The following is a 27,518-nucleotide window of genomic DNA, read 5'->3' on the forward strand; positions in this document are numbered from 1 at the left end:
TCATTTTAATCAAAATTTCAAATAACATAGATTATTTGATACCATTTTAATAATCAGCATTGTGGAGTTGTTAATTCCTTCCACGTGTAATCAGACATCTTAATCCAGATTTTGTTTTCATAAAAAAAATTGTTGTTTTAATAAATTTTAAAATTTTAATAGAATGACAATTTTCTAAGTGGCACACCTAAATAAAAAAAATAGTAATGATTATATTTTTAAAAAATTCGTCTAGCGGTAGTTAAAAAAAAGTAATATAAAAGATAAATCATACGAATATTTTTATTGTATAATTAGGCTTCTTGTATATCTGTTGAATAAATATCCTTTGACTTGAAATATTAAATTCAATCTTTATTGCCCATCTTTAATGCATTTAGGACTTAAAAACAAGTTTTATCGTAATTTAAATTATATTTGTAATAACATATCTTGTTTGAAATCAAATTAATTAAAAAAGAAAGAAAGAAAGGCAACTCGAATTACAGTTCCAATTAGACTTAATCTGGGTTTGAAATCAAATTAATTACAAAAAGAAAAAAGAAAAGAACAAAGGTAACTCAATTTACAGTACCACTTAGACTTAAACTGGATTAAGCATTATAATTCTATGCAACAAGTGGTAGATCATTTTATATATATATAAATAAGTGATGGGAATTTGTTTTGATAAATATTGACTTTGACCCATATGATTTTTTTTCTTCCAGCTACAAATTTAAATTTCCTTCCTATACAAATAGTTTACCTTCACCGTTGCAGGGCATGGCAAGCTTTCAAATGCTTTGGCAGCCTTCTTTTGCTTAAAAATGGGGTTCAGAGTGCCAATGACTCTGGTCTGATCCACGCCAACACCACCGTCACTGCCAAAATGCTCAATAGAAAAGCATCCGGAGCTTTGACAGGAAAACATTTTTGTAAAGTTTGAAGCAAGTCTAACCACGATAGTCCCATCAGTAAAGGAAACTAAAATGCATCAAGAACTTGATCCACAGCATCTTGTTGATGCAAACTATTTCAGTTTTGAAGAAATGAAGCAATCAGAGTCCGCAGGTTCCTCCTTAGCAATTCTTTTGATTCCATGATACCATAGAACAGGACCTCCCCTAATCCATCAATCACTGGTTCATATTGTTCATAGACAAAGAATGCAGTGAAGGCGAAAACCATAGCTGCAATATGGATTATTTCCAAAATGAATACCAGGATAAACCGAAAGATCTACTCATTTAGTGGAAAAAGTAAATTGTTACTCACCAATGCCAACAAACACAGCCAAGGAATAAGATAGAACCCACTTGGTGAAATAAAGAAAAACCGTAACCTGAATAAGTTAAATGCATTTCTCAAAGTTCAATGAATATGGAAGAAAAGCTTGCATATGTAAAGCCACAGAACTTAATATTATGCTCTTAGTTGTGCATCATATGGACATTGACTGGCATGGTTATAATCAATCAAAAAAGTTTTGGACGTGCATAATTTGCCTTTTCGAAATAAATCCACATTGAGTTTTGGGCGAAGTTTATGTATGCTAGGATGATAAAAGAATCTAACCCCTCTGTTAAAGGTCCAACCAAAACCAAACTTTTAAAGCAAACTAGAGGAAAAAGTATGGTTCAAGAAGGCTCAGTTGGCTTTGTTAAGTCTAGAATTATTTCCTTGTTGGTGTTTTTAACAGGGAAATCAATCTTGTATCTCATGAGACACCTGTTGTTTTGACTCCTTATTTTTCTTAAAGTATCTCTGTTCAACGCGTATCCAGACATGGGTATAGGGATATGACTCTAGGACCTTCCAAATATGTAGAAGAATTTTTAAAACAATTTAATATACCCGTCTCTTAACACATACCTGAGTCCAACACTCACACATAAGCTTAAGTAACATGGTGAGACACTTCTAATTTCTGCAAGGAACCTACCGCATATCTTTAATGTGTATGTATACATCCTAGCTGCATATTATTTTCACCGACTCCAACTCTCAAGCAGTATGATTTCCAATGCAATGCATTAAGTAAAAGATTCTCCTATTTTTTATTGGAAACCATAACAGTTCCTCAGGGCACTCATTTTGCAAGACCTTTCTTCTTGCGGATTTATGTTCAGCAAAATTAGGATCTTAAGGCTAGAGCTTAGGTTAAGAAGCATTGAATTAAACTATATTACTCGCACTCAAGCACAGAAAGAACTATGTTGCTTAGACTCATGTATGAGAGTGTTGTATACAAGTATGTGTCCCGCATGGGTATGATCATTTTTTTCTAAGTTATGCTATTTAGTTAGAAAGTCATATTCCAATACTCATGTCCAAAAATATATTGAACATCTGGTCGGCATGAGTTAATGGAAAGATAAATCCAGGTTTCAAGGTGGGATTCCAGAGAGGAAAAAAAATCATGTTTTCTTTTAGTAGTTTTGACACGGAAGCTTGGACATGGATGAAACTAGAAAGAAAGAAAGAAAGAACAATAATAATGACAAGTCATCGATAAAATACGAACCTTGAAAAACTTGATCCAGTCTTCCCCCTTTCCCAACAATTTGATGTGACGAATCCCTCTATTCCATATATATGATACAGATCTGAGTGAATTTTTCACAGTTGATTCAGTGATTTCAAAACAAGACGACGATATCCTTTTAACAGCAAAAGCATGTCTGTTGCAAAGACAAAAATCATAATTGAGCCAAGATATATGCATGTTCGCTTGAAGAAAGAAATTTCATAAAAAAATTACACAAGTCAGCAGGTTACTGAAGGTAAAATGAAACTTTCAGAGTTTACAAGTTAATAATGGAAATGTTAATACTTTAGAGAGAAAAAAGATTTCATCTGTGTCAGGTGCTCTCTACCTTGTAAACAATTAAACCACAATCTCCATTGTGATTGGGGGGAAAAGTTGTGGGAACTAATAAGCTAGTTTCGCCGTATGGAAAGAAAGCATGATTCAGTCATGTTGAGAGAAATGGTAAAAGTGAACCAAGGCAAACACGATAAGTACTTCACAGAATCTCTTTAACTATAATAGCTCAAGGAAAAACAACAAACCATCGTTTTCAAACACATCCCCGCTTCACTAATGGGAGGGGTTTTCACCACCCATCTCCACTTTCTCAGGAAAAAAAAGATTTGCCTCATGGATTTTACATCATTCTGCTGTGAATCGGACGGGTTTTTTTTCCTGAGAAAGTGGAGATGGGTGGTGAAGCGGAGTGGTTTTGGTGAATTATTGCTCCACTCCACCTTCACCTTTTAAAATTACTATGTTACTCCTAAAATCTGTGAAATGGACTAAAAATCATTAATAGAAAAAGTGCATTGAGGGGCGGTGGAGTGATTATGGATGTAATTGACATCCATTTCTATTTCCATGGATGTTTTCAACATTCATACAAGAATAGGGTGATGGAGGCAATCCCCACTCCCTTCTCTCCAATGTCATCCCTGGCCGAAATGGAGTAAAAGCAAAAGAAAAAAAAAAGGAACAGGATGGAAGATAGGTACTAGCATCAGTTGGAAAAAGAAAACATGAAAACTGGAAAAGAGAAGGAAAAGCAAAGGGGAAATGAGAATTGAGCTGTTGCTTTACACTGGAAATAGAATCAATGTGTAATAATGAAGATGCTGCGGAAAGACTGAATGAAATTACCATAAAGCAGCATGTGATAACTACTAATACTCACATCTTTGATGATAAATTTCCATATCCATAAAGAGTGACTGTAACTAGCAGCAGAAGCTTGGCTACTGATGAAGTAAAAGTTCTTCCACACAGAAAGAACCAGTAAAATAACGAAGCCAAGATAAGAAAGCATAAAAGTGTTCTCTTTATTCCCCGCCACAGCAAGACATCTGCAACTGAATCCAAGTAATTCAAGCTCATTACGATGCTAGTTCTTTGGCCAAACATAAACCTTAAGAAAAATGCCTATGCAACACCATCATGAAATTCTGAATAAAAAGAATCATATAATGGAATACCTATCCCACTGCCTAGCAGCTTCACTGCTTTTGATTGTTCTCTAAAATTGTTGTCTCTCATAAAAGATGAGTCTTTAGCTAAACGAGAGAATGATTCAATGGTTGACTTGATACCATCCTGTATTATCAGCAACAAGAAACAAAATGATGTCAAACTTTCAGATAAAAAACTTGCATTCTCGTTACTTGATTTTGAAAAACCATTTTCACACGATTTAAGTAATTGAGAAATGAGAACAAAAGCTGTCTTCAAATCAAACATTTCTATGTGCAGAATTCAATCAGCTGGTGCTTAAATCCAACATTAATTTTCTCTTGGCTTCTGTTTAGGCAGGGGTGTTGAGATTGATGGGGTCAAGAATGGGGGTGGAATAGAGATCCTTGGGTGCCGAATGTTAGGGGTTTATATAGGAAACTTGAGGCAGTGGCCTTGGTTAGCTGGTAGCGAGAGTGATAAATGGTGTCCAAGTGGGAGTACAGTGTGTTACAATTGCCTCTATGGGCAAGACAAGAAGTCAAAGGCATTAAAAAAGGAAAGAAGACAAATAAGTTTACTTAGTAATATTCCTAATTAGAATAATTTATTTTAACAAGCATCTTATTGCATTAAAAGTCCTTAATTTTAGTTTCCTATTCTAAAGAATAAATCCTGTGTAACGAGTCTAGGTTAGGAGCTCCCTTCGACAGGTTACATTAATCATAGTTTCTTCTAGTGGTAGAAATTGCAACAATGGAAAGGCTCCCTCAATCGAAGAGGGCTTACTCGTAAGTCAACCAGTTACTTGATCCTTAACAACTTACATTAAAGCCAGAGACTATAGGAGATTCGAACACAAAAGAAGAATAAAGGGCTTTGTTACAACACAAAATTAATGAAGCAAGAGTGGTAAAAGCAAAGTCACAAATGGCAGCAAGCATCATAGAAATTGAGTCCAAATTGGAAAATAAGTTGCAATGACTGATGCTACAATTGTCAGATCCTGCTGGTTTCAACCCAAAATCATGAAAGAGAGGTTAATGGGTGTACGAGCAGCAATAACCATTATAGAACGGGCAATCGATAGGAACTGTCAATGGGGTTTGGTGCTCTGCTGCAGTACACAAAGCTTGATTTCGGGAAGAGGATCTATAAATTTAGTTACATCAATGTGAAAATGTAGAAATCAGAGTATTTCTAAGAGAATTTTGAAATTAAGAAGGAATTGAGTGAAAAACAGATTCTCATATATTTTATGAGGAACAATTACACTCAATTTACACACACTATATATGCCTATATTAGGAAAAAATATATCCCTAAAATGAAGCTAAGGGTTATGCTAAGATTTTGCCCACATATTCTTTCAAATCTGTACGATATATCAAATATGAAAATTGGCTATCAAATATTAATTTAGCCAACACTCCCCCTCAAGTTGATGCATAGATATCACACATGTATAACTTGCATACCAAATTATGATAGATTTTGTTGCTAAGTCCTTTGGTGAAAATGTCAACTAAATGTTTGTTAGAAGCCACTTGACTTAAGTTCCATACATCAATCATCAACTTTTCTTTGATGAAGTGTTGATGAATCTCTATGTTCTTTGTTTGATCATATTGTATAGGGTTTATGGCTATACCAATGGAAGCCTTGTTATCACAATGTAAGGATAATTTTTCTTCATTATTTTCTACTACCACAAAAACTCACAAACACCTTGAGCCATAGCTTTGTACTTTGCCTCAGCACTTCATCGAGCAACCACACTTTGTTCTTTTTCTTCTCCAAGTTATTGGGTTTCCTCCCACAAGCATTCAATATCCAAAGATAAATCTTTTATTATCCAAAGATCCAATGCAATTCACATATGCAAAAATTTTTATCCAAAGCTGAACTTTGTTGGAAAAAAGACCTTTCTAAGAGAAGATTTTAGATATTGTAAAATGCCAAAAGCACAACTTGTATGTGAGATTCCCAAGGATCATACATAAACGGGGTATGCCTAGCCTAGTATATGAATGATCAATCTGCCAACTAGTCTTTGATATCTCTCTTTATTCATAGACACTTCAATCCTTGCTTGTAGCTTAATGATGCTCATAATGGGTGACTATGCCCGTCTACATCCCTAATCGGGCAACTTCAATTTCTAGTAAATATTGCAGGTCCCTGAGATTCTTGATTCCAAATTCTTACACCAATAGCTTTGTCAATTGAGTCATTTCTTCTTTACCATCTCTAGTCGAGATTATGTAATCAACATCTATTATAAGTGTGACCTTAACCTTGTGATATTTTATAAAAAGGGTATGATTAGCATTACTATTGGTACCCGAGAGAGATTATGGCTCTATTGGATCTACAAATCAAAATTTGGGAGATTGTTTGAACCCATATAAGGCCTCTTTAACTTGCACACTTGAGTTAGAAAATACCCAATAAACACACATCTAAGGGATCGATAATCTAACTTCTAGCATTTTGATTACAAAAAAAGCAAACATACCAAAGACCTTTGGAGGAAATGTATAATCATTCTTTCCTTGTAAAACTTCTAAAGGACTTCTGAACTGAGATTTTTTAGAGACATTATGTTGATGAGATGGGCAACTACTAGGATTGCACCTCCCTCCCCCCCTTAATAAGGTTTTGGAAGATTCATAGTGAACATTAGTGATTTAACAACTTCCAAAACATGTTTGTTCCCTTCGACTAAACAACTAGTTTGATGAATTATCTCATAGTTCTCCAAATAATTATCAAAGTATTTTGTTGCATTATCAATTCTCTAAATCATTATCTAGCATCAAACCATGTACAAATCATTTTACGAATTGTATATAAATAAATGATTTGATCCAAACTTGATATGTTAGGTGAAAAGAATCAAGACATTCAGCATACAAAGGAAAAAATGGCCCAAGCTATAACGGTAGCACTGGGATTGTAACATCCCCAAAATATCATGAGCCAGGTATGGTAGTAAATAAATGGTAAATCAGTGAAAATTTAAGTCATCATTCGGAAATTATCAATGTTGATAGAGGGTGAAAATAAATGCCGAAAGTGCTTGGGAAAGTTTGTGTATTAGGAGAAATAAATTCGAGGTATTGACTAAATTGTAAGAGGGTGAAAGTAAAAGGGGCCAAAATAAGAAAATTGAAAGTTAAAATGATTAAAGTGAATTGAGGGAAAAGGAGGGCGAACTACATGTGAAAATATACCAAAAGGAAACATGACTCATGAATGGTAGAAAAAATTAAAGGGAAAAATGGTAATTAAGTAAATTAGATAAATATGGAGAGTGTAATGATTATGAACTAAATTATGTTAAATAATGATTGGAGGGTCAAAATGTAAATAATTGATTTCATAGGTATTTGATAGATATTTTTAAAGAAAAAACTAGAGAAATGGAGAAAGATTGAAAGAAAAACCTCTTCATCTTTAAAGGCCACTCATGTTACCCTCCAAGCTTTCAACCCCAACTTTTGTTTTTCTTTCAATCAAGTCATTTTCACCATTTCTAAGTCAATTAAGTTAAGTTCTAAATTTCTTTCAAGATTAGTAAGTGAAACCAATAGAGAACTGTAGTGGACATTTAAAATTATATGAGACGCCCAACCTTAGTTGCCTTGGAAGAGAGAGAAAGTAGGGAAGTATTGAATAAATGTGATTGAGGTAAGTATGATAAACTTTTCATGAAATACATGTTTGTTTTAATTGAATAACATAGATTATGACATGTGAGTATGATTTTAATGTATAAATATTGTATGTTTTGGTATGGAAAATGAAGAAAAAGTCAATAAAAGTGAGAAACAAGTGAAGGACTAAAGCAAAGGAGGGGCTAAAGGAAGGAGAAGAAGAAAGTTTGATTTCAAGCTTTGAATTGTAAGTATAACTAGAGTTTTATTTCTTTTAGATATGTGGTAAAATTACTAAATTAAGTTAGATGAATATAAGCTTTAATTTGATGATTAATTATAAGATTGCATGTTATAAATAAAGAATAAATATATGTATATGATTAAGTATAAGGTAATAATGAATTGGCTCTATTTACTAAGTAATATGTAATAAAGGAAATAAAAGAAAAGTAAGAAAAAGATTAGAAGTAAAAGTACTAAAGTGTAAAAAAAAAAAAAGGCAAAAGTTGATAGAATTACAATTATTATAAATAAATGAGTATATAAAGTGACATGTGTATAGGATTGATGTGTAGAATGATATGGTAATGTTGAGAATGTATTTGATGAATTATGAGAAAGTAAAAGACTAAATTGCAATATGTGTAAAAGTGACATGTAAAAAGTATGATAAGAGAATTTGTAGTGAATTATGGAAATATTATTAAAGGATGAAGTACGTTACATGTATTGTTGAAAGTAAAAGTAATGTTATATGAATTGTACAAGGACTAAATTGAAATACATGAAAAGTATTGAGTTATGTTATGAAATGTGTAATGGATTCTAGTATATTTGCTCAAGCAAATGAGATAAGAACTAGTGGGAAATAAATGGCATGCCATTAATGGAATATTAACGCGCTCTCTATTTACCCACTTTGGCGGTGCCCCGTTATCTTCCATAAATCCTATGCATTCGATTTAGTCTATTGGGCCTCTGCTAAAAGGTAAAAGATTTAAATATGTTGAAAGGGGTCTAACTGTAAATTCGATAAATAATAGCAATAGATGAAAAGAAGTGACAATGAAGTGGAGAATTACAAGTTATTAATAAAAATAGGTCCTTAAATGATTTTGTGTAAAATAATAAGTAATTAAGTTTTATGATAAATAGAAATGTTAACTAAATCTCTAGTTATACTTACTAAGCTAGCAATAACTTAACGCGTGTTTTATACACGTAGGTGAAGAATAAAGGCAAAGAAGTTGGAGAGCAGAAACATCTCATCACATCAACGATCCAAAAGAAAATATTAAAATTTCTCCCCTGTTTTATATTAGTGAATGGCATGTACCTAGGTACGTTTAAAGGTTAAAAGGCTTGAGGGACTTAAGCGTAATGCTTGATACTTGTTTAAATATTATGGTAAGTTTACTAGTTTATAACCAACATGCTAGATTATAAGTAATTGGGATTGAAAATGTATAATTATGATTTATATGTGAATTAAATTGGCTTAAAATTTGAGAACTGAACAGGGGTTAAACTAGGTAAAATTGGTGGACTAATTTGGCAAATTAACCCTTAATTTTCAAACATAGGCATGGTTCCCGAAATCCACACAGAACAACCATATGGCAGATTGACAGATATGGGCCAACGACAGGCCCATGTAAATACTAGAAGCAAATGTTTTTTAAACCATACGGTTCCCAAGATCCACACGGCCTGGGGACACGACTGTTTGCCCTATTGTTCATAATGACTCTTATTTCACTTTAGAATACCGTTTTAAATGCAAAAATGTTTGAAAATTTTATTTGGTCTTGTTCAGTATAATTGTAATATGATAATAACACGCTAAAAATATTAAAATACGATATAAAAAAGGATTCAATTTAATAGTTTTTGGCGAGGGTTACTCTAGCACCAAATGTGACATCCCTAGAACTTGACTCGGAGATCGACCGGGTATAAAGGTGTTACAAGGATGCCACACCTGGCATTGAGAAGCCATCCTCACACACTTGAAAGCTATAACAAATATGCAAGTGTCACGGGCCAAAGTGCAAAGCCCGTGACCATCGTACCAAATGCATCCCATGGAGGTCTATCAATTAAATGAGGATCATTTAGCCCACGAGAACTGACCCGATTTAAAGAGCCATTGGAGAAACCTTTCAGATTAAAGCCTAAGTGGCCCAATGATGCAGATTTGAAAAGATAAGCTACATTGGTAAATATGAGAACTAATCTTAAAAGATTGAAAGGAATCATATCTTATAAAATTTGATTTGATTATGTAAATTGATTATGTAATCTTATAAATCTCTAGATTTAAGGGATATGCTACTCTCGTCCGTCAATGTAACTTGATCTAGATCATCAGTTTTGGGGAGTTTAACTATAAATAAAAAGTCTCCCCTCACTTGTAAATCATCCATTGTATCTTGAATTCTTAAGAGTAACAGAATTTTTTGAGAGCATTTACTCTCTCGTGCATTATTTTCTGTGGCTTTTTATTTTTTTGTGCTTTCTTTTAGCTAAGTTACTTTTGCTATACAAATTGGTGTATTGAAGGAATTCTTTATGAATCCTCACTTTGTTGGTGGTTAAGTTGACTTAGACGAGCGTATTTGCAAGAAAGGCTCGCCTAAGGTCGCACAGAACACGAGACTAAAGTTCTAACCACGTGACACAAGGGTAGGGTTCAAACGTTAAGGACCGCCATTCAAACACTAAAGAGGAAGCCTTGCTTTGGATGCCACAGACAAAGTTGGAATGCTCATCTAATCCTTACACAAAACCATGCTTGACATTACAACACTGATAAGGGCCCACTTCTTAAAGCAGGAATGTTGCTAACTTTTTGTTTAAACGTAAGGGCCTTTTAGTCCTTTCACATGTTTTCGATTTTTCACCTATAAATACTAGATTTGTTGATCAAACTAAAAAGATTAGAATCTTTTAACTTTTAGTTAGTTTTTCAAATCTAAGATTTGGAAAGATAAGTAACTAAATCTCCTCTATCAATTTCTTTAGCTTCTCTTAGATTCATTGTACTTGGGTTATTTTCTTTGTAATTTCTTAGATTAGATTTTTTTTTCTTTTGTAATCAATTGAAGATGGAAATAGATTATTGAATTAAATAAGGAGATTGAAAAGTCAAAGTTGAATTTGGATTTCCTCACTTGATCAATGAGAATTTTCTAAACTTTTATTTTGATTTCCCACTTGTTTTATGCATGAATGATTTAATTTTCAACTTTAGATCTAATGATGAATTGGTTGTGATTAATTTTGATCAGGCAATGCCGAGATCTATGGTTTGATCAGGTTTCTCGGATGATTTTGTTAGATCTTGATGTTAATTAACTAGTTGATCTTACTATTATTGAGTTGATTGACAATAGATTTAGCATAATTCATTAAGGCATAAAAGAGATCTGCCCTTAAGGGACTGAACTAGTTAATTGCCTTGCTAGTGTCGAGAGAGGTAACAATTGTGTAGTCTGCAAGTGAAAGCTACGATTAGGTGAGGAATTCGAGAAGATTTAGCCTAACTACTCTAGGGAGATCAAGTCTACAATGTGAGACTAATCTAATAGCTTAGTTGAGAGCCTAATTACAAGTGAGAGTTGCAATTAGGTGCCTATGATCTGAGGTTATCAATGCATTGAGTAGTCTAGCAAAGCTACAATTACACACTTAAGTTCATGGGTGGAGGATTTATCCAGTCACTACCTCAAAGCTTCACCTAGAAGTTGATTGTAAGGAAACACTAGTTAGACTTCTTAATTTGTTCTAATCATTTATTTCATTTTTGTTAGAGTGTTTGGATAGAGATGATATTGTGTTTAACCTTGGTAATTAGTTGTGTATATTGCATATAACTTTTGACAATCATCTCATGAAATTTGATCCTCAAAATACTTCCCTTTGAAATCATTTTCATTTTAATTATTACTAGGCAATAAGCTTACGAGTATCGAGGGCTACTTTAAGAAAGATTTCTATTTCAATATATGTCGTTTTTAAACATCATGCTAAGTTCATGCCAACCGATGTGGGCCAAATGAATGGGGAAAAAAGCATAATAGAGAATGTAATTGTCTTTCAACTTATATACTTACGGAAGGAAAAGGGTAAAGACACGAAGGAAAAAGCAATTATTAGATTCCACAAGAAAATCTTGGGACCAACAACCATTTTCTATTCTTCAATTTCCTCCAACTTTTAAATATGGAAAAGCATCAAGGATACCAAATTCTACCAAATCCCAGTTATCCAATCATTTCCATTCAAATAAATAAGCAGAATTAACTTCACTGTATTTAACTTTCCATCTAGATGTCCATCAGTCCATCTGTCATTGTTACCTGTCTACATTACAACTTGCCAGGAAACAAGCAAACTGAACTCAAGAACTCAAGAATGTTTAATTGACTGTACGCATCGACTGATGAGTTATAATCCGGTCAATGCTTTAGAAGTAGACACAAGGAGAACTCCTACTCTATAAAGATTATAAAGGCAATGAAACCTTTATTTCTAGGCAAATGACCGATAAAGAACATATAATGGGAACATTATGGAGAAGAAACAAATGCATTTAATACAGAGAAAGACAATGGAAACTTCTAGTAGGACAGCTCATGGGAAACTTATATAGCAGAAAGGAATGCATTTACATACAAAGAAAGACTGCAGAAATTTACTTCTATGCAGACAACAAGTAAAGAAGAATGGATAATGGGAATATCATATAGTAGAAAGGAATGCATTTACGTGCAAGGAAGACGGCAAAAACTTACTTCTAGGTAGATAATGGGTGAATATCCCAGATGCTTTTGAGCCTCTGAGCAGTCAAAAGTTGTGGTACATGAAGCTAATTGAACAATGTAATGAGGTGAATATTTATCAATTCTGAAGTGTGATTCCTCATGTATACGTTGAAGAAGTGAGAGAACATAGGCAACAATCCAAGTGGGAATTTTTATGAATGGCCTGCAATGCAATTAACAGCTATAGTTGGGAGAAAATATTAAAAATCAGGCAAATTTCTTCTTCCTCTTAAAGACTAAAAAGAAAAACATGATTTTTTTGTGACTGCTTCAGCAGCCAATCAAGCACAAAGGCAAATTCACGTAAATTGTCAACTAAAAGAAAATGAGAGTTAAGAGAAGGCAGTAAACATGATGATAAAAAATATAATAAATATGTACTATAACATTGGGAATCAACTGTCAAACGAGCAAGAAAAACCGTTCCTATGTTAAGATCCTTGTAAGTAGCATTATCTGCAGATGAATTGGCAATAAACAGCTAATTTTGAAATTCAAAGAACAAAACAAAGAATAAGGGTTCGCAGCATTTGCAGTTTCTTTGTTCTCTTCTCTGGCCCATCATTACCTCTTTTAGTTTGGTAAATGTAGAGAGGAGTTCAGTGGCTATGCTGTGTCACTGCTTGAAATTTACACTATTTGAACACAGTCTTATTAAGGCAAGTAAATCCTATTACATGCCATCTTAGATTGATATATCTACAGCATAGCAGCCTACTGCGAATCAGTATGATATATATGACTTCCACACATACAAAAATCAGCACACTTTACCTTTGATACCCTAAGCCTTCAAGTATCAGAGACACAAATTCCCAGAACATCATAGGCTCGAGATTCGTGATAAAAAAGGCCTACATATTGAGAACACCTCCCTGATACATAATTCAATATAAAATACAGTACAAGAGAGTTTTACATACTAAGAACACTCTTAAGGAGTACCTTTCCAGCCACAGAGACTATCCGAGACTCTAGAGTTTCTGCTGCACAGATATGAGCATGAGCAACGTTCTCCGCATAGGTAAAGTCAGACATATTTTCTCCACTTCCTGTAATAAACTGAAATGAGAAACCCTGTTACTCTAAAAAGGATTAAACAGAAGTATTCCATTTTCCATGATAAGATAAAATAGGCAATAATTTTCCTAAATAATAAAAGACAAATAACAGAACATTTAAACAGAAAGTCGACTGCACATTACCAAAAAGCATAAAAAATCCAGTATGCTTAACAACCAAGGATCTCACATGAGATAAATCCAAAGATGGGACATTAGGGCTAAAAATGAAGAGGTTCTTAAAGGTATGTTGCCGCATTTCACTTTCAGCATTTATTTTGATTATCAATGTAGAAATATACATCTGTTATGATATGATAGATAGCATCAGGAAGTTTCTGGAGAACTAAGTTATCAGTAAAGTGATATTGAGACAGTTCACAAACCTTTCCCAAGCCAGACTTGGCTAGATTCACTAGCAAAGGCACAAACCATGTGTCACCAGGTCCAAAGGCATTGCTAGGGCGAAGTACACATGTTACAAGACCATCAATATTGTTAGCTAACCTGATTAGTCCTTCCGCTTGAAACTTAAGGTCAATCAGCACATCCAGAAACTGTGTTGGTGCATCAACAAAAGAGAGGATAATTAGCAAACAAAAAAAGATAACTCAAATCCAAAATGTTTCATCAGAATGCAGCAACAAGAAACATACTTTCCCTGGGCAAGAGAAGGATTCATCCCCAATAAGTATATCCTGTGAACCGTCAAAAACAACGTCTGCAGAACTGTTGTATATGAGTCGTCTAACTTTACATTCTTGGCAAGAATTAATGACATTTTTTGCACCTGAACATATTATCAACCCAAGGGTACCCTTTTAAAAATATAGTATACAATCATACATCAACAACATCAAAAGAGAGGAAAAACACCAACAACATCAAAAGAGAGGAAAAACACCAGCTGGAAGAAGGGGGGGCGGGGGAGGGGGGGGAATCCATTACCCTGAACAATAATCATGTAGCAATTATAGAAATCATGTGTGTCTATATCAGTCCTTTCCATGTAAAATACAACATCTGCACCTTCAGTTACTGCAAGAGGGTAAATTGAAAACACAGTCAATTTCTCAACATATTTTTAATGTTGCGGGAAATTTTAAAGCTTGGAATGAGAATAAAAATGTAACATATAATTCAATTTATTTCCTCCCTGTCTCAATAAACAATTCAGCTTCTTAACAGAGAGAATTCGGATATCATTTTCAGTTATCTGATTTTCTAGCAACCAAACTGAAACCGGTACATTCTACAAATCATCAGTTGTTTTGGTTACATTGTGAAGTAAGAAAAAAAATAAACAGAAAGATTGAATAACTCTAGATTTTCACATTTCAATTCTCAAATTTTACCATGGTTTCTCAGAAACCAAATATCCCTGTCAGAGACCTTAATATTACTTTCTTTCCATCTAAAACTAAAACCATCTGGAATATTAACCTTTGAGAAAAAGAAATCATTTTAAAATTTTCAATTTTTTTATTTATATAGAAAGAAAGTGACCAAAAAAAGTCTCCATTTCAATTAACAAAGGAAAATGAAACTATTTTATTTTCTCAATAAAAAGTAAAAATAAAAAATTAACTGAAAACAAGGGGACAATTCACAAGAAGCAAAAGAACCAACTAAACAGATCATTAGTTATTGCTTTTGCAAGATTCTTTTCATTTCAAAAGGAAAATCCAAAAAGTATTGAAATTCCAAATCAAAACGCATTTTTGAATATTATAATGAATATGATTTTGTTTCGATGATAAAACATATTAGCTTGGATTAATTATGTTATAAGAATCTTTGTCATTAGTTTTTAGTCATTTGTTCATTTTTAATAACTATGAATTTGATGTTCCACTATAGAAACCAAAAAGCAACAATCAACAAAACCTTATCAAAATTCAAATAAAAATGCTTGGCCAAAGTCGATTATCAGCTAAACTAACTTAAATTCATCCTAAATTTGAAGATATAAATAAAAAGCCAATTGATGAAGCTTTTATTCTCTGGCATTTCTCCGGTAACCAAAATGCATATATCCGAAATGCTGGTATACAAAGAGGTATTTATAGGTATATTGATCGTAAATTTATACTTTTATCTATTCTAATATTAATATAAGAAGAATTTAATTTTACCTTTGATGATTTGAGATGTATCGCGAACGTCAACATGGCAAAAAGAGGCTTGACCGGAAGAAAGCGCAGCGAAGAGGATAGAATCGGAAGCGGAGGAAGGATCGACTTGCAGCGAGTGAGAAGATGAATCGGCGACACGGACGATCCAGCCTCCGAGTCGCAGCAACCTAGTGACGAGCGATCTCCCTAAGAAGCCTCGACCTCCGAGCACCACGCACGTCCTCGTCTCGCTTCCATCTCCATACGCAACGTCATTCGCCGTCGCTGTCGTCGTCACAACCATTTTCTCTCCTTTTTTAGATTTTTTTTCAGTATTCTTTTTTGCTTTTGCTTTTGCTTTTGCTTTTGCTTTTCCTTTTCCCCCTCTGAGAACCGGATCATCAATCTCTTCAATTATTCTGCGGAGGGTGGGATTGTGGACGTTGTGAGATAAGGAGGTGTTTGGCGGGGAAATATTGCATTAATTCTTTTTCCTTCTCGTGAGGTTACTTAAAATAGAATTTGTCCATTTTCGTCGCTTTCAATTTTTTTTTAATTTAATTACTTCAAATAAAATAATAAAATATAGGATATTAAAATGATATTAAAATATATATAATCAATATTTAAAAACATATAAATATTATTTTACACTCAATCATTTATTATATCATCTCTAATTTAATTTAATTTTAATTAAAATAATTAAAATTTAGAGGAAAATGTTAAACTATATGCCGGAAAAAAAACATAACCAAAAATAAATAAAATTTAGAAATGTTTGACTCAATAATTAAAAATTAAAAAATTTGATAAAAATCATAAGCAGAAAATAAAACCTAAAATCAACCATTAAAAATCTAAAAAAACACTAGTAAAAAATTAAAGTTAGAAAAATTATAACCAGGTTTTATCAAATTTTGAAATTTAATTAAAAATTAAAAAATAAAAATAGAAAATTATAAAGAAAAATAACCTCTCTAGAAATTAAAAAAATTTAAAAAAATGACTGCATGAAAATAAAAAATAATTTGAAAGCAAAGAAATAAAAGATTATTAAATCTTAAAAAAAACTAAAACGATTTTAAAATTATAAAAAAAAACAAGTTTATTTATTAAATTTTAAATTTGTTAAGTAATTAGATTTAAATTTAAATTAGAGAAGATATTAAATATAAATGAATTTATAATAAGACTTTTACATTTTTAAAAGTATGATGTGATATTTTATTATTGTTACTTAAAAATTATAATTTTTAAGATCATTTTAATATAATTTATTCGCATAAAATAATTATTCAAATTAATTACTTTCATTAAAAATTTACATTTTTCAATAACGAATTAATGACATGACAAATTAACCAATTAAATAATTTTGATTAAAACTTTAGAACATTTTTATAATTATTCTAAAGCACTTCTCATTTCTCAAAACTAGTTACTTTCTCACTATAATTCGAACCTCCCCTACTTTGATTATAAAGTCACCATAATAGATACTAAATGGAGTATTATTAACTGATGATATTTAATTTATTATACATATTATACTAAATTTGTTTCAAAACTCACTGGTATTCACTTTTCCCTGAACCTTTACTTTATAATTGTTTGTTCTTATTAATTTTAATTTTAATTTTAATTTTATAAAAATATGTAATTTATTATTACTGAATAAGTAATTTGTAATTTCAAAATAATTAATTGCATTAAAATTTTAATGTTGATCAAAGATGATGACAATGGTAATAAAAAAAATCAAAAGTATAGATTTTAAATACTCGAAGACTAATTTAATTTAAATAAACAAATAGATTTCCATGACATTAATTATTATGTAATAGAATAATTATTTTTATAATTTTCAATTTAAATTGTAAAATTGGATAATTAATATTAAGGAAATTTGTATGGTATCAATTTAATTCTAATATTAAAATTTATATATTTTTTAAAAGAGAATTTATACAGGTTTTTTATCATCCATTAAATTATAAATTTTTAAGCTTAAAATAAAAACTTAATTGGATATACAAGAATCTGAAAAAACAAATATTCAGTTAGTTTAAATTAAATAAAAAATTTATTTAATTACATATTATTTATAAATAATTTTTTTAAGTTAATTTTATGTTTAAAATAAATATTTAATTAGATAAATATGTTTTTTAAAATTAGGTAAATGTTTAATTAGATAAATAGAAATTAAAAAAATTTATATTTCCATTTTATTTAGATTAAATATTTTTTTTATTTATTAAGTTATATACTATTTATATTATATATTTTAGTATTTATTTTAATTATTAGCATATACTAAACTTTAAATAATAAACATGTTTTTAAGGTAATATTTTAATATTTATATTTAAAATAAATAGTTAACTAAATAAATAAAATTTTTAAAAAGTTAATTTGCCCATTTATTTTAAATAATTATTTATTTAATTATAATGAACATGAATTTAACATTAAACTTGAACTTTGATATCTAAAAAGTAGGACTAACCCAAAAATAAAAATTTATTGACTAAATTTCAATTTTATGGAGAGTGCAAGGACTTATGACATATTTTAACCTATTATAAAAATATGAATATTTTAATTATATAAATATGAGTATTTGTTTAAATAATGTTTAGCTTCATTTATCCCTTAGAACTCTAATGTCTCAATATGTACTCTCATATATGTAATTTAAATTAAGTTTTAATTAAGCATAATTTATTATTAAGTTTATATATGACATTGATTATTACAAAATATTTTCTTATTATGAAATAAATTTCGATTGTTAAAAGGAAATTGCACTATAATATTTTATATCAAATACATTTATGTCCTGCTTGTTTTGCAAAAAAAAAAAACAATGTTAAATATAAATTTATAGATATAAAATAAACTCAATTAAACAATAAAAAGATAAAAAAAATCTCAAATGTATATTTGTTTCATTGAAAACAACTTTTATTAAATATTTTCAAGAAATCTGCCAAATAATAGAAAATATTTTATACAGATTCATCCAAACACTAGAAAATATTAACTTTTGTATAAATGTAAGTCATTTTCTAAAAATAATTTTTCAAAAACTGTTTTTAATAAAACAAACGGAGCTTTAAGTTCTTAAAGTTTTGCATCATGCTCTGTAAATTTGATTTTATATTTTAACACAATGAGGAAGATGATTATAAATTTGAAATGTTTCTAACTCAAGCAAATGTGAAAACAAATGTCGTGATAGGGGATCCAAAGGAAAAATTGTCAAGTAGTTGAAATTTTGCTTACAAATTTGAAAAAAGGTGTTTCATTTGACCGTTCGAATTGCAGTTTTATCTATGTTTAAATTAGTTTCTGCAGCTTGCATAGGAGGAAAAGGTGCTTTGCATTTTTATCCCTCTAGGAGCTGTTAAATGATATTAATTGTTATGGAATTTGAAAGGGATTAGGAGAAAGGTGTCACACATGACTCTGAAATAGATATTAAACAATATCAAGTCAATTCTTAAACTGTTGCTTGAGTGAATGCTCCGTGCAATATTGATAAGGCGTTAATTTGATGTGGGCAATGCACTAGTCTATGTTGGTTCTTTATTCTTGCATTGATATACAATTGTATCTTTCGAACCAATTATATCTCTTGGTTTAATATTACATTTTTTTCATTCATTGTCTCTATTCACTTATATCTATTATTTTTTCATTAAACTTTTCATGAATCGGTCTAAATCTCTTCATTCATTTTCTCTCTTCTATATAAAGCCAAGTTAGGAGATTTCAAAAACACATCATCGAAAACCACCAATACCAAAAATTCCTTCTAAATTCATTTCTCCTAGTGATAGAGAGAGACAAGATTGTGTTCAATTGATCAGTGTTGTTGTGCTACTACTGTGATAGTTTGTTGTTGTATCCTAAGAGACAGACGTTCACGTTACTCAAAGCATCGAGAAGAGGTCGAATCTGTCTTAAGGAAACTGTTCATACAGGCCTCAACAAAATTCTTCTTCTAATTTTCAATTCTACCCGATTACAGGTATTCTATTGTGTCACTGCTACTACATTGTATTGCATTATTATTGTTACTAACATATTAATACTACATACGATATTATATTTTCTTACAATCTTAAGATAGAATATTTGTTGTAGTTTTAATCTAAGGCATACAAATTACCATCGTAACTTATTTAAGATTGGTTTATACTTCTATTTCGGATTTTAATTTATTTACAGATTCTAGTTCTTTATTCCGATTACTGAAAAATTACTCATACGTCAAACAACTCATCCAATTCAAAGGTTGATGCGATTGTCATTGCTCAGGCTACGAGACAAATGTCACCTGTGACTATGAGTCACAATGAAAAGCCTACGAAATTCATTGGAGAAAATTTTTAGTTGCCATAAATACAGTATCAAGAAAACGGCTAAGGAATTATGAGAATCGTTGGACCATAAATACAAAACTAAATATGCTGGTGTTAAGAGATTCTTAGTTTCCAAGTTCTTAAATTGTGTAATAGTTTATTCTAAAGCTATAGTAAATTAGGTGTAGGAATTCCAACTGATTATTCATGGTATTCTTGCAGAAGGGATGGATATAAGTGAATCCTTTCAGGTGGCAGCAATTATTGAAAAACTTCTCCCTGCTTGGAATGACTTCAAGAACTATCTTAAGCATAAGAGAAAGTAAAAAAATAGTGGAAGATCTGATTGCCAGACTTCGAATTGAAGAAGACAATCGAGGTACGGCTAAAAGACTAAACAAAGCAACCAATAATCGAGGTGCGGCTAAAAGACTAAACAAAGCAACCAATCCTAACTTTACCAAGGCAAACATAGTGGAAGTCAAAAAGGACTCCAAGAAAAGAAACATTCTCAAACTAGGTCTAAACTAGGACCAAAATGAGATGTTTTCAAGAAGCCAAAATTCCAAAGAAAATGTTTTAATTACAATAAGATGAGACACAAGTCATCCGATTGTAGGCTTCCAAAGAGGGTCAGAACAAATGAGGCCAACACTGTAGAAAATATTTCTAAGGAAGTATCTGATCTTGACCTCTACGCTGTGAATTTTGAAGTCAACTTGGTTGATTCAATTTCAAGAGAATGGTGCCTTGATACTGGTGCCACACGTCATATTTGCTATGACAAGGACTCCTTTGTTGAGTTGGTTCCTTGTGAGAAAAGGGAAAAAATTTATATGGGCAACGCTACAACTTCCAAGATCAAGGGGAAAGGCACCTTGATTTTGAAGTTGACTTCTAGCGAAAAGTTAAAACTTCAAAATGTGTTGTATGTGTCTGACATATGCAAGAATATTGTCTCTAAGACCCTCCTAAGTATGTATGGCTTTAGGATGATATTTGAACCTCAGAAGTTAGTTTTGTCAAAAAGGGAAACATTTATGGTAAGGGAATATGTATTAAATAATATGTGGAAACTCAATGTTATCTCTGTAAAAAAGCTAAAGTATGAATAAGAATTATGTTTCTTCTTCTGTTTATATACTTGAGTCATTTAATTTATAGCATCGTCGGCTCGGACATGTTAATTCTAATACTTTACATAGATTAATTAACTTAGAATACATTCCTTCATTTCACATTAATTAAAATCATAAATGTGAAATGTGTGTTAAGACAAAACTAACAAGGTCCTTATTTCAATCTGTTGAAAGAAATGTTGATTCACTTGATCTAATACATAGTGATATTTGTGACTTAAAGATTATTCAAACTAGAGGAGGGAATAAATATTTTATTACTTTCATTGATGATAGCACAAAATATTGTTATGTATATTTGCTTAAGCAAAGATGAAGCTATGAAGAAATTTGTTCTCTATAAGTAGGAAATTGTAACCTAACTTAATAAAAGAATTAAGAGGGTGATAAATGACCGTGGTGGTGAATATGTTGAACCATTTGGTAAATTTTGTGCACAACATGATATTGTTCATGAAGTAACACCGCCATACTCTCCTCAATCCAATGGGGTAGTAGAGCGTAAAAATCGAACCCTATAGGAAATGATGAATGCAATGTTAGAAAGTTCTAGGTTGTAACAAAACATGTGGAGGAAAGTTATTTTATCAGTAAATTACCTTTTAAATAAGGTGCCCCACAAGAAAAAGAACAAGACACCATATAAGTTATAGAAGGGCAGGAAACCTTCCTACAACTACTTGAAAGTGTGGAGGTGTCTTGCAAAGGTAATGGTTCATTTGCCGAAGCAAATGAAAATAAGTCTTAAAACGGTAAATTGTATTTTCGTTGGTTATACACACCACAACAATGCATATCAGTTTCTTGCACATGTATCAAAGAATCTTGAAATTCATAAGAATACGATATTGGAATCTAAAAATATCTCATTCTTTGAAAACATATTCTCTTGTAAGACTAAGGAAGATGGGTCAAGTTCAACAAAACAAACTTTAGAGACTATGATAGTCAAGACTTTTAACAAGAAGTTAAAGTCGAGGCAGAGCCAAGAAGAAGTAAAAGGGAAAGGGTGGAAAAGTTATTTGGATAAGATTTTCTAACCTATATGTTAAAAACTAAACCTCAGACTTATAGTGAAGCTATATACTCATCTAAAAGCATTTTTTTGGAAAGATGATATTAAGAGTGAAGTTGATTCCATCATGAAAAATCATACATGTGAATTAGTGGATCTACCTTAGGGAATTAAACCACTAAATTCTAAATGGATTTTCAAACAAAAAATGAAAGCAGATGGAACAATTGATAAATACAAGGCAAGATTGGTTATAAAAGGTTATAGGCAAAAGGAAGAAATTGATTACTTTAATACATTTTCTCTTGTATCAAGAATAACTTCTATAAGGATGATACTTGCTATTACCGCTTTATGGAATCTAGAAGTTCATCAAATGGATGTTAAGACAACTTTTCTAAATGGAGATCTTGATGAGGAGATGTATATGGAACAACCTGAGGGTCATGTAGCTCCAGGGTAAGAAAGAAAAGTCTGTAGATTGGTGAAGTCTTTGTATGGACTTGAGCAAGCACCAAAGCAGTGGCATGAAAAGTTTGACAGTGTCATGATATCAAATGGATTTAAAATTAATGAGTGTGACAAATATGTGTATGTTAAAACCACTGTTGATGGATATGTAATTCTATGTTTATATGTTGATGACTTACTAATTATTGGAAGTAACAATGAAATGGTAAAATGTACCAGAAACTTGTTAAATTCAATATTTGACATGAAAGATATAGAACTTGCTGACATGATTTTGGGCATCCAAAAGGTCATCTGAAGGTCTCGTATTGACTCAATCAAACTATATAGACAAGATTCTTGAGAAATTTGGCAAGGATGATTTTGGTGTAGCTAGAATTCCGATATATATAAGTAAACATCTGTCCAAAAACAAAGGTGAAAGTGTTGACCAAGTGGAATATGCAAGAGTCATAAGCAATCTAAAGTACCTTATGATTTGCATTAGACATGATATTGTTTTCACCATAAGTAGTTTAAGCATATTCACTAGAAATCTAGGGGAGAACCACTCGAAAGTGATTGTGAGGGTACTAAGATATCTTAGATATACCCAGAATTATGGATTACATTATTCTAGAGATCATGTTGTGTTAGAAAGATTCTCCGATGCCAGTTGGATATATGATAATCAAGATGCCAAAGACATAAGTGGTTATATTTTCACATTGGGAGGAGGAGTTGTGTCATGGAAATCCTTAAGGCAAACGATTATAACCAGATCCACAATGGAATCTGAGTTTGTAGCTATAGACAAATCTGGAGAATAGACAGAATGACTATGAAACTTTTTAGAGGATATTCCTGAATTACCAAAGCCTGTGCCCATAATATGCATATATTGTGATAACCAAGCAACAATTGGTAGAGCACAGAACGTAATGTATAATGGTAAGTCAAGATACATGAGTCGTCGACACAATACTGTTAGACAACTAATCTCAGCTGGAGTTATCTCTATTGATTTTGTAAGATCAAAAGATAACACTGTGGATCCACTAACTAAAGGGTTAAACCGAGATCAAGTTGATAAAACATTGAAAGGAATGAGACTAAATCCCATGAATATTTAAGGCGCTATGTGAAGGAAAATCCAACCTAGTTGATTGGAGATCCCAAGATCTAGGTTCAATGGGACAACTTACTTGCATAGACCTTGTGAGGTCATTGTGGGAGTTCTTATCTTGAGTCCATTCCTATGATGAAAATAGTGATTAAAATGTGAAAAAAGTTAAGTAATGCTTTTAATGACCATTGTCTGTTTCGGTGAAATGAAAAACATAAATCACCTACGTGAGAGTGAAGTGAGGTCGCTTAAAGGAGATTATTGGGGCATAGTTCTCTAAGCTCTTGAAGAACTACAAGGATGTTCATGGCTATGTGCCAGCCCGTGTAACATTCGAAATACCCTCACACGGTCGTGTCGCAGGTCATGTGTCTGCTCGTGTGAAAACAACACCTATACTATTTTTAAACATTCTAGGTATGCACCCGTGTGGGTTACCCGTGTGCTTTACATAGCCGTGTAACAGCCCGTGTGAGCCCAAAAATGTCCTACTTCAAACTCAAATTTCACCCAATTGCATAGGTACCTAAACCAATTACAAAATATGTAATCACAAGGCTTCAAATACATACAAGAACATCCAAAACATGCTAATTGAATCTATTTAAGACCTCACCAATAGGTCCATAATGACACATCATCTTAATTACCCAACATTTTCATTACTTTAGTTTCATCACACAAGTCTCAACATATTCAAATTTAACTTACCTTCAATTCATTTATATCATACTTAATTCAAGTCACACTTACCATTTTCATGATTGTTCACTTATAATTTAACATGGATTTAAACATACATACCCAACATCAAAATGCACTATAAAACACAATACATGTACTTATGAAACATTACAGAACATGACTGAATTTTCCCTATTACATGATCGAATCCCCGGATAGTGTGATTTCTTCGTACTGATCCTATCTCCCGATCCACAAAATGTTATCTACAAGAGACATAACAAAATACAAGTAAGCTTTTATAAAGCTTAGTAAGTCATCGATCAAACGGTAAAGCTTACTAAATTATGCATAATAATTCGATTAATAAAATTTATAAACAATGTTTCTGACAATAAAGTCCTGAACAGAGTTCCTGGCGGTAAGGTTCTTAATAGAGTTCCTGTCAATCGCAACTCACAACAGGTGAGTAATGCTCAACACAATAAATTAATTTCCACATTTCAATAACATTCAGTGGTCATTAAAGATAATCCCTAATGAATGATATACGGATACGAGCACATGGTTAACCATCCAACACACCAGATACTCATAAGAGTCAGTACCATCCAGCACACCAGTTACTCATAAAAGCTAGTACCATTTAGCACACCAGTTGCTCATACGAGCCAGTACCATCCAGCACACCAGTTAACACTGTAAAATAACATGATAGTCCGCAACAAATGCAGGACCTCGGCATATCTAGTGAACAGAGAATATATAGAAATCATCTTTACTACTCAGATCAATCCCGTACTGCGCGCATAATAACCTATTGGTATGTAAATCGTACTCTATCCTATGTTCATTGGCTCAGAGTATTTTCAACACAAAACAATATATGAATAATTCTCTATCTCATATTCCATATACAGAAATTAGTTCATTAACCAAACATTCATCAGCTCAAAGTACCTCGTTAGTGTTCAACGCTATAACGATCCCTTACTTCATTACTCATATACATAACATCATTATAATGTTCAACCAAACAATTCAATTCATTTAATATGCACTTAAATACATTAGAATTATTCTGAATAAACTTACAGGACTGATATGCAGTAACGGTCTAGAATAACTCAATCAGTGATCGACGTTGTGTCAATTCATTATTTCCATTTTCAATTACACTTATCAATATAATACAATTAGGTTCACATAATACATTTAAAAATGTTCTAAAATTAAACTGTACGAACTTACCATACTAAATTGCAGCAACAACAAAGTACAAGAGCTATTTGGTAATTTTCCCTTTTCCTCGATTTTCCACTCGTTCTTAATTTAAAAAAATAATTACATTCAATTCATTAATTCTATCAAAAAAATTAATTCATTTTATGAAATTAAGTTCTTTTTTATATTTTTACAAAGTTGCCCCAAATATTTTACTTTTATACAATTTAGTCCCTAAGCCTAAAACATGCAATTTAATCATTTTTATTCAAATCTCATTTTAGCTGAACTATTCAAAATTTCTCTACATCCCATACATGTTATTTCACATCAGTCCTTGTACTTTTATCACTTTAACATTTAGTCTTTAAACATTAAAATTAACAAAAATTACTTTATAAAATAGCCCTATTTAACAACCAAGCTTAATAATCCATCATAAAACTTCAAGAATAACTCAAATTCATCAATGACATAATTCAAAACATTTGAAATTTTTATAAATTAGTCCCCGGGTTAGCTATATTAAACTAATACGAACATAAAAACATCAAAATTACTAAAAATGAACAAGGTTTGCTTACCAAATCAAAGGGCCTAAGCTTGGTTGAATGTTTTCCTAACTTCAACCATGGTGTTTCGGTTTTTAGGAAGAAGAAACAAGAAAAATCACTTTTAATTTGGCTTTATTTTAGTTATAAATTATTTATTTACCTTATTACAATTATATCCCTTTTAATTTACATTAAAATATTTTAACATTTTTAAGTCCAAAACCGTCCACTACTATGCAAATGGTATAATTACTATTTAAGGAGGGTTTAATTGCACAATTGGTCCTTCAATTAAATTAAATTTCAACTAAATAAGCTTAATTATAATTTAATCCTAAACTAATTAGGACTAAAAGAGCAAATAACCCAAAAGCTAGTGGATTAATCATATCCACCAACGCTTAGAATTTTTGACCATGGTCTAATTACCATTTTGGTCCTTTTTGTATTTTAAATCTATAGAGATAAACTTTTACCTCTTTTACAATTTAGTCTTTTTGCTTAAATTAAGTAATCAATCGTCAAAATTAACGGACCAAACTTCAATTCACCTATAATACGGCTCTTTAAATATTTAATAAAATATTTATGGCTTTAAAATAAGAAAACGAGGTCCTATTACCTCATTTTCAATAACCACTTGACTTTTGAATCAAATCACTTATACTAACTTTTAATTCAATTGTTTAAAATCATCAAATAAAAATTCAATATAAAAATTATTATTGACTCATATAATTTAATACTAATTATACGAACTTACTCGTCGGAGTTGTGGTCCTGAAACCACTATTTTCGACACCACTGAAAAGTAGACTGTTACATAAATAGAAAATAGATACATGTTTACTACAATATGCGCATATTCCCCAACACACTCACTGTATGAAAGATGGAATGTGTGTGTACGGTCCAATTTACACCCCTACCCATACTGACAACGTGCAAAAATCTCGCATCTCTCAAGCTTGGTTCAATTAAAGACAATGGAAGAATGAATATTTTGTGAATATATGTCTCCAAAATTCGATCTTCCGACTAATCATAAAAAACATACAAAATCTTAAATTTCAATATAACAACAAAATAATTAAATTAGATTAAAAATAAAAAAATTCTTATCATTTGCAATTGAACGACCGAAATATGCTTGTCATCCAAACAAATAAAATTTGTCATTAATAATTTTAATAATACGAATAAAAATTGTAATACAAAATTAATTAAAAAAACTTAATACAATTTTAATAAAAAAATGAGAGTGAACTGAGAGAATTGAGTGAGAATTAAGAGAGGATTGAGAATGAATTGAGAAAGAGTTGAGTGAAT

At 31.4% G+C, this 27,518-nt stretch overlaps 1 protein-coding gene across 2 annotated transcripts; it reads right to left on the bottom strand.

The window, feature by feature from the left end:
* Nucleotides 1-468: 468 nt before the first annotated feature.
* On the bottom strand, nt 469-16,105 carry LOC107903885 (3beta-hydroxysteroid-dehydrogenase/decarboxylase). 2 transcript variants are annotated; one of them, XM_016830065.2, is made up of 12 exons: nt 15,646-16,105; nt 14,459-14,548; nt 14,167-14,300; nt 13,897-14,067; nt 13,395-13,511; nt 13,224-13,303; nt 12,420-12,612; nt 3,988-4,105; nt 3,690-3,858; nt 2,507-2,663; nt 1,258-1,324; nt 469-1,172 (listed from the first exon to the last, which is right to left on the bottom strand). In XM_016830065.2, exons 1-12 carry the CDS (start codon nt 15,926-15,928, stop codon nt 1,018-1,020), a joined length of 1,734 nt encoding a protein of 577 aa, XP_016685554.2. In that variant the 5' UTR covers nt 15,929-16,105; the 3' UTR covers nt 469-1,017. The 2 variants fall into 2 exon arrangements, with proteins under 2 accessions (XP_016685554.2, XP_016685553.2); XM_016830064.2 differs by having other exon boundaries at nt 3,690-3,864.
* Between the last annotated feature and the right edge of the window lie 11,413 nt (nt 16,106-27,518).

This window comes from Gossypium hirsutum, chromosome D05, assembly GCF_007990345.1.
Source record: "Gossypium hirsutum isolate 1008001.06 chromosome D05, Gossypium_hirsutum_v2.1, whole genome shotgun sequence".
Classification (NCBI taxonomy): Eukaryota; Viridiplantae; Streptophyta; class Magnoliopsida; order Malvales; family Malvaceae; genus Gossypium; species Gossypium hirsutum.

Coding starts and splice junctions, on each gene's coding strand:
- LOC107903885 (XM_016830064.2), bottom strand. CDS start 15,928: ATGGTTGTGACGACGACAGCGACGGCGAATGACGTTGCGTATGGAGAT. Junction 14,301..14,458: donor CTACATGATTATTGTTCAGG/GTAATGGATTCC, acceptor TAATATGTTCAG/GTGCAAAAAATGTCATTAAT. Junction 1,173..1,257: donor GGCTGTGTTTGTTGGCATTG/GTGAGTAACAAT, acceptor TCCATATTGCAG/CTATGGTTTTCGCCTTCACT.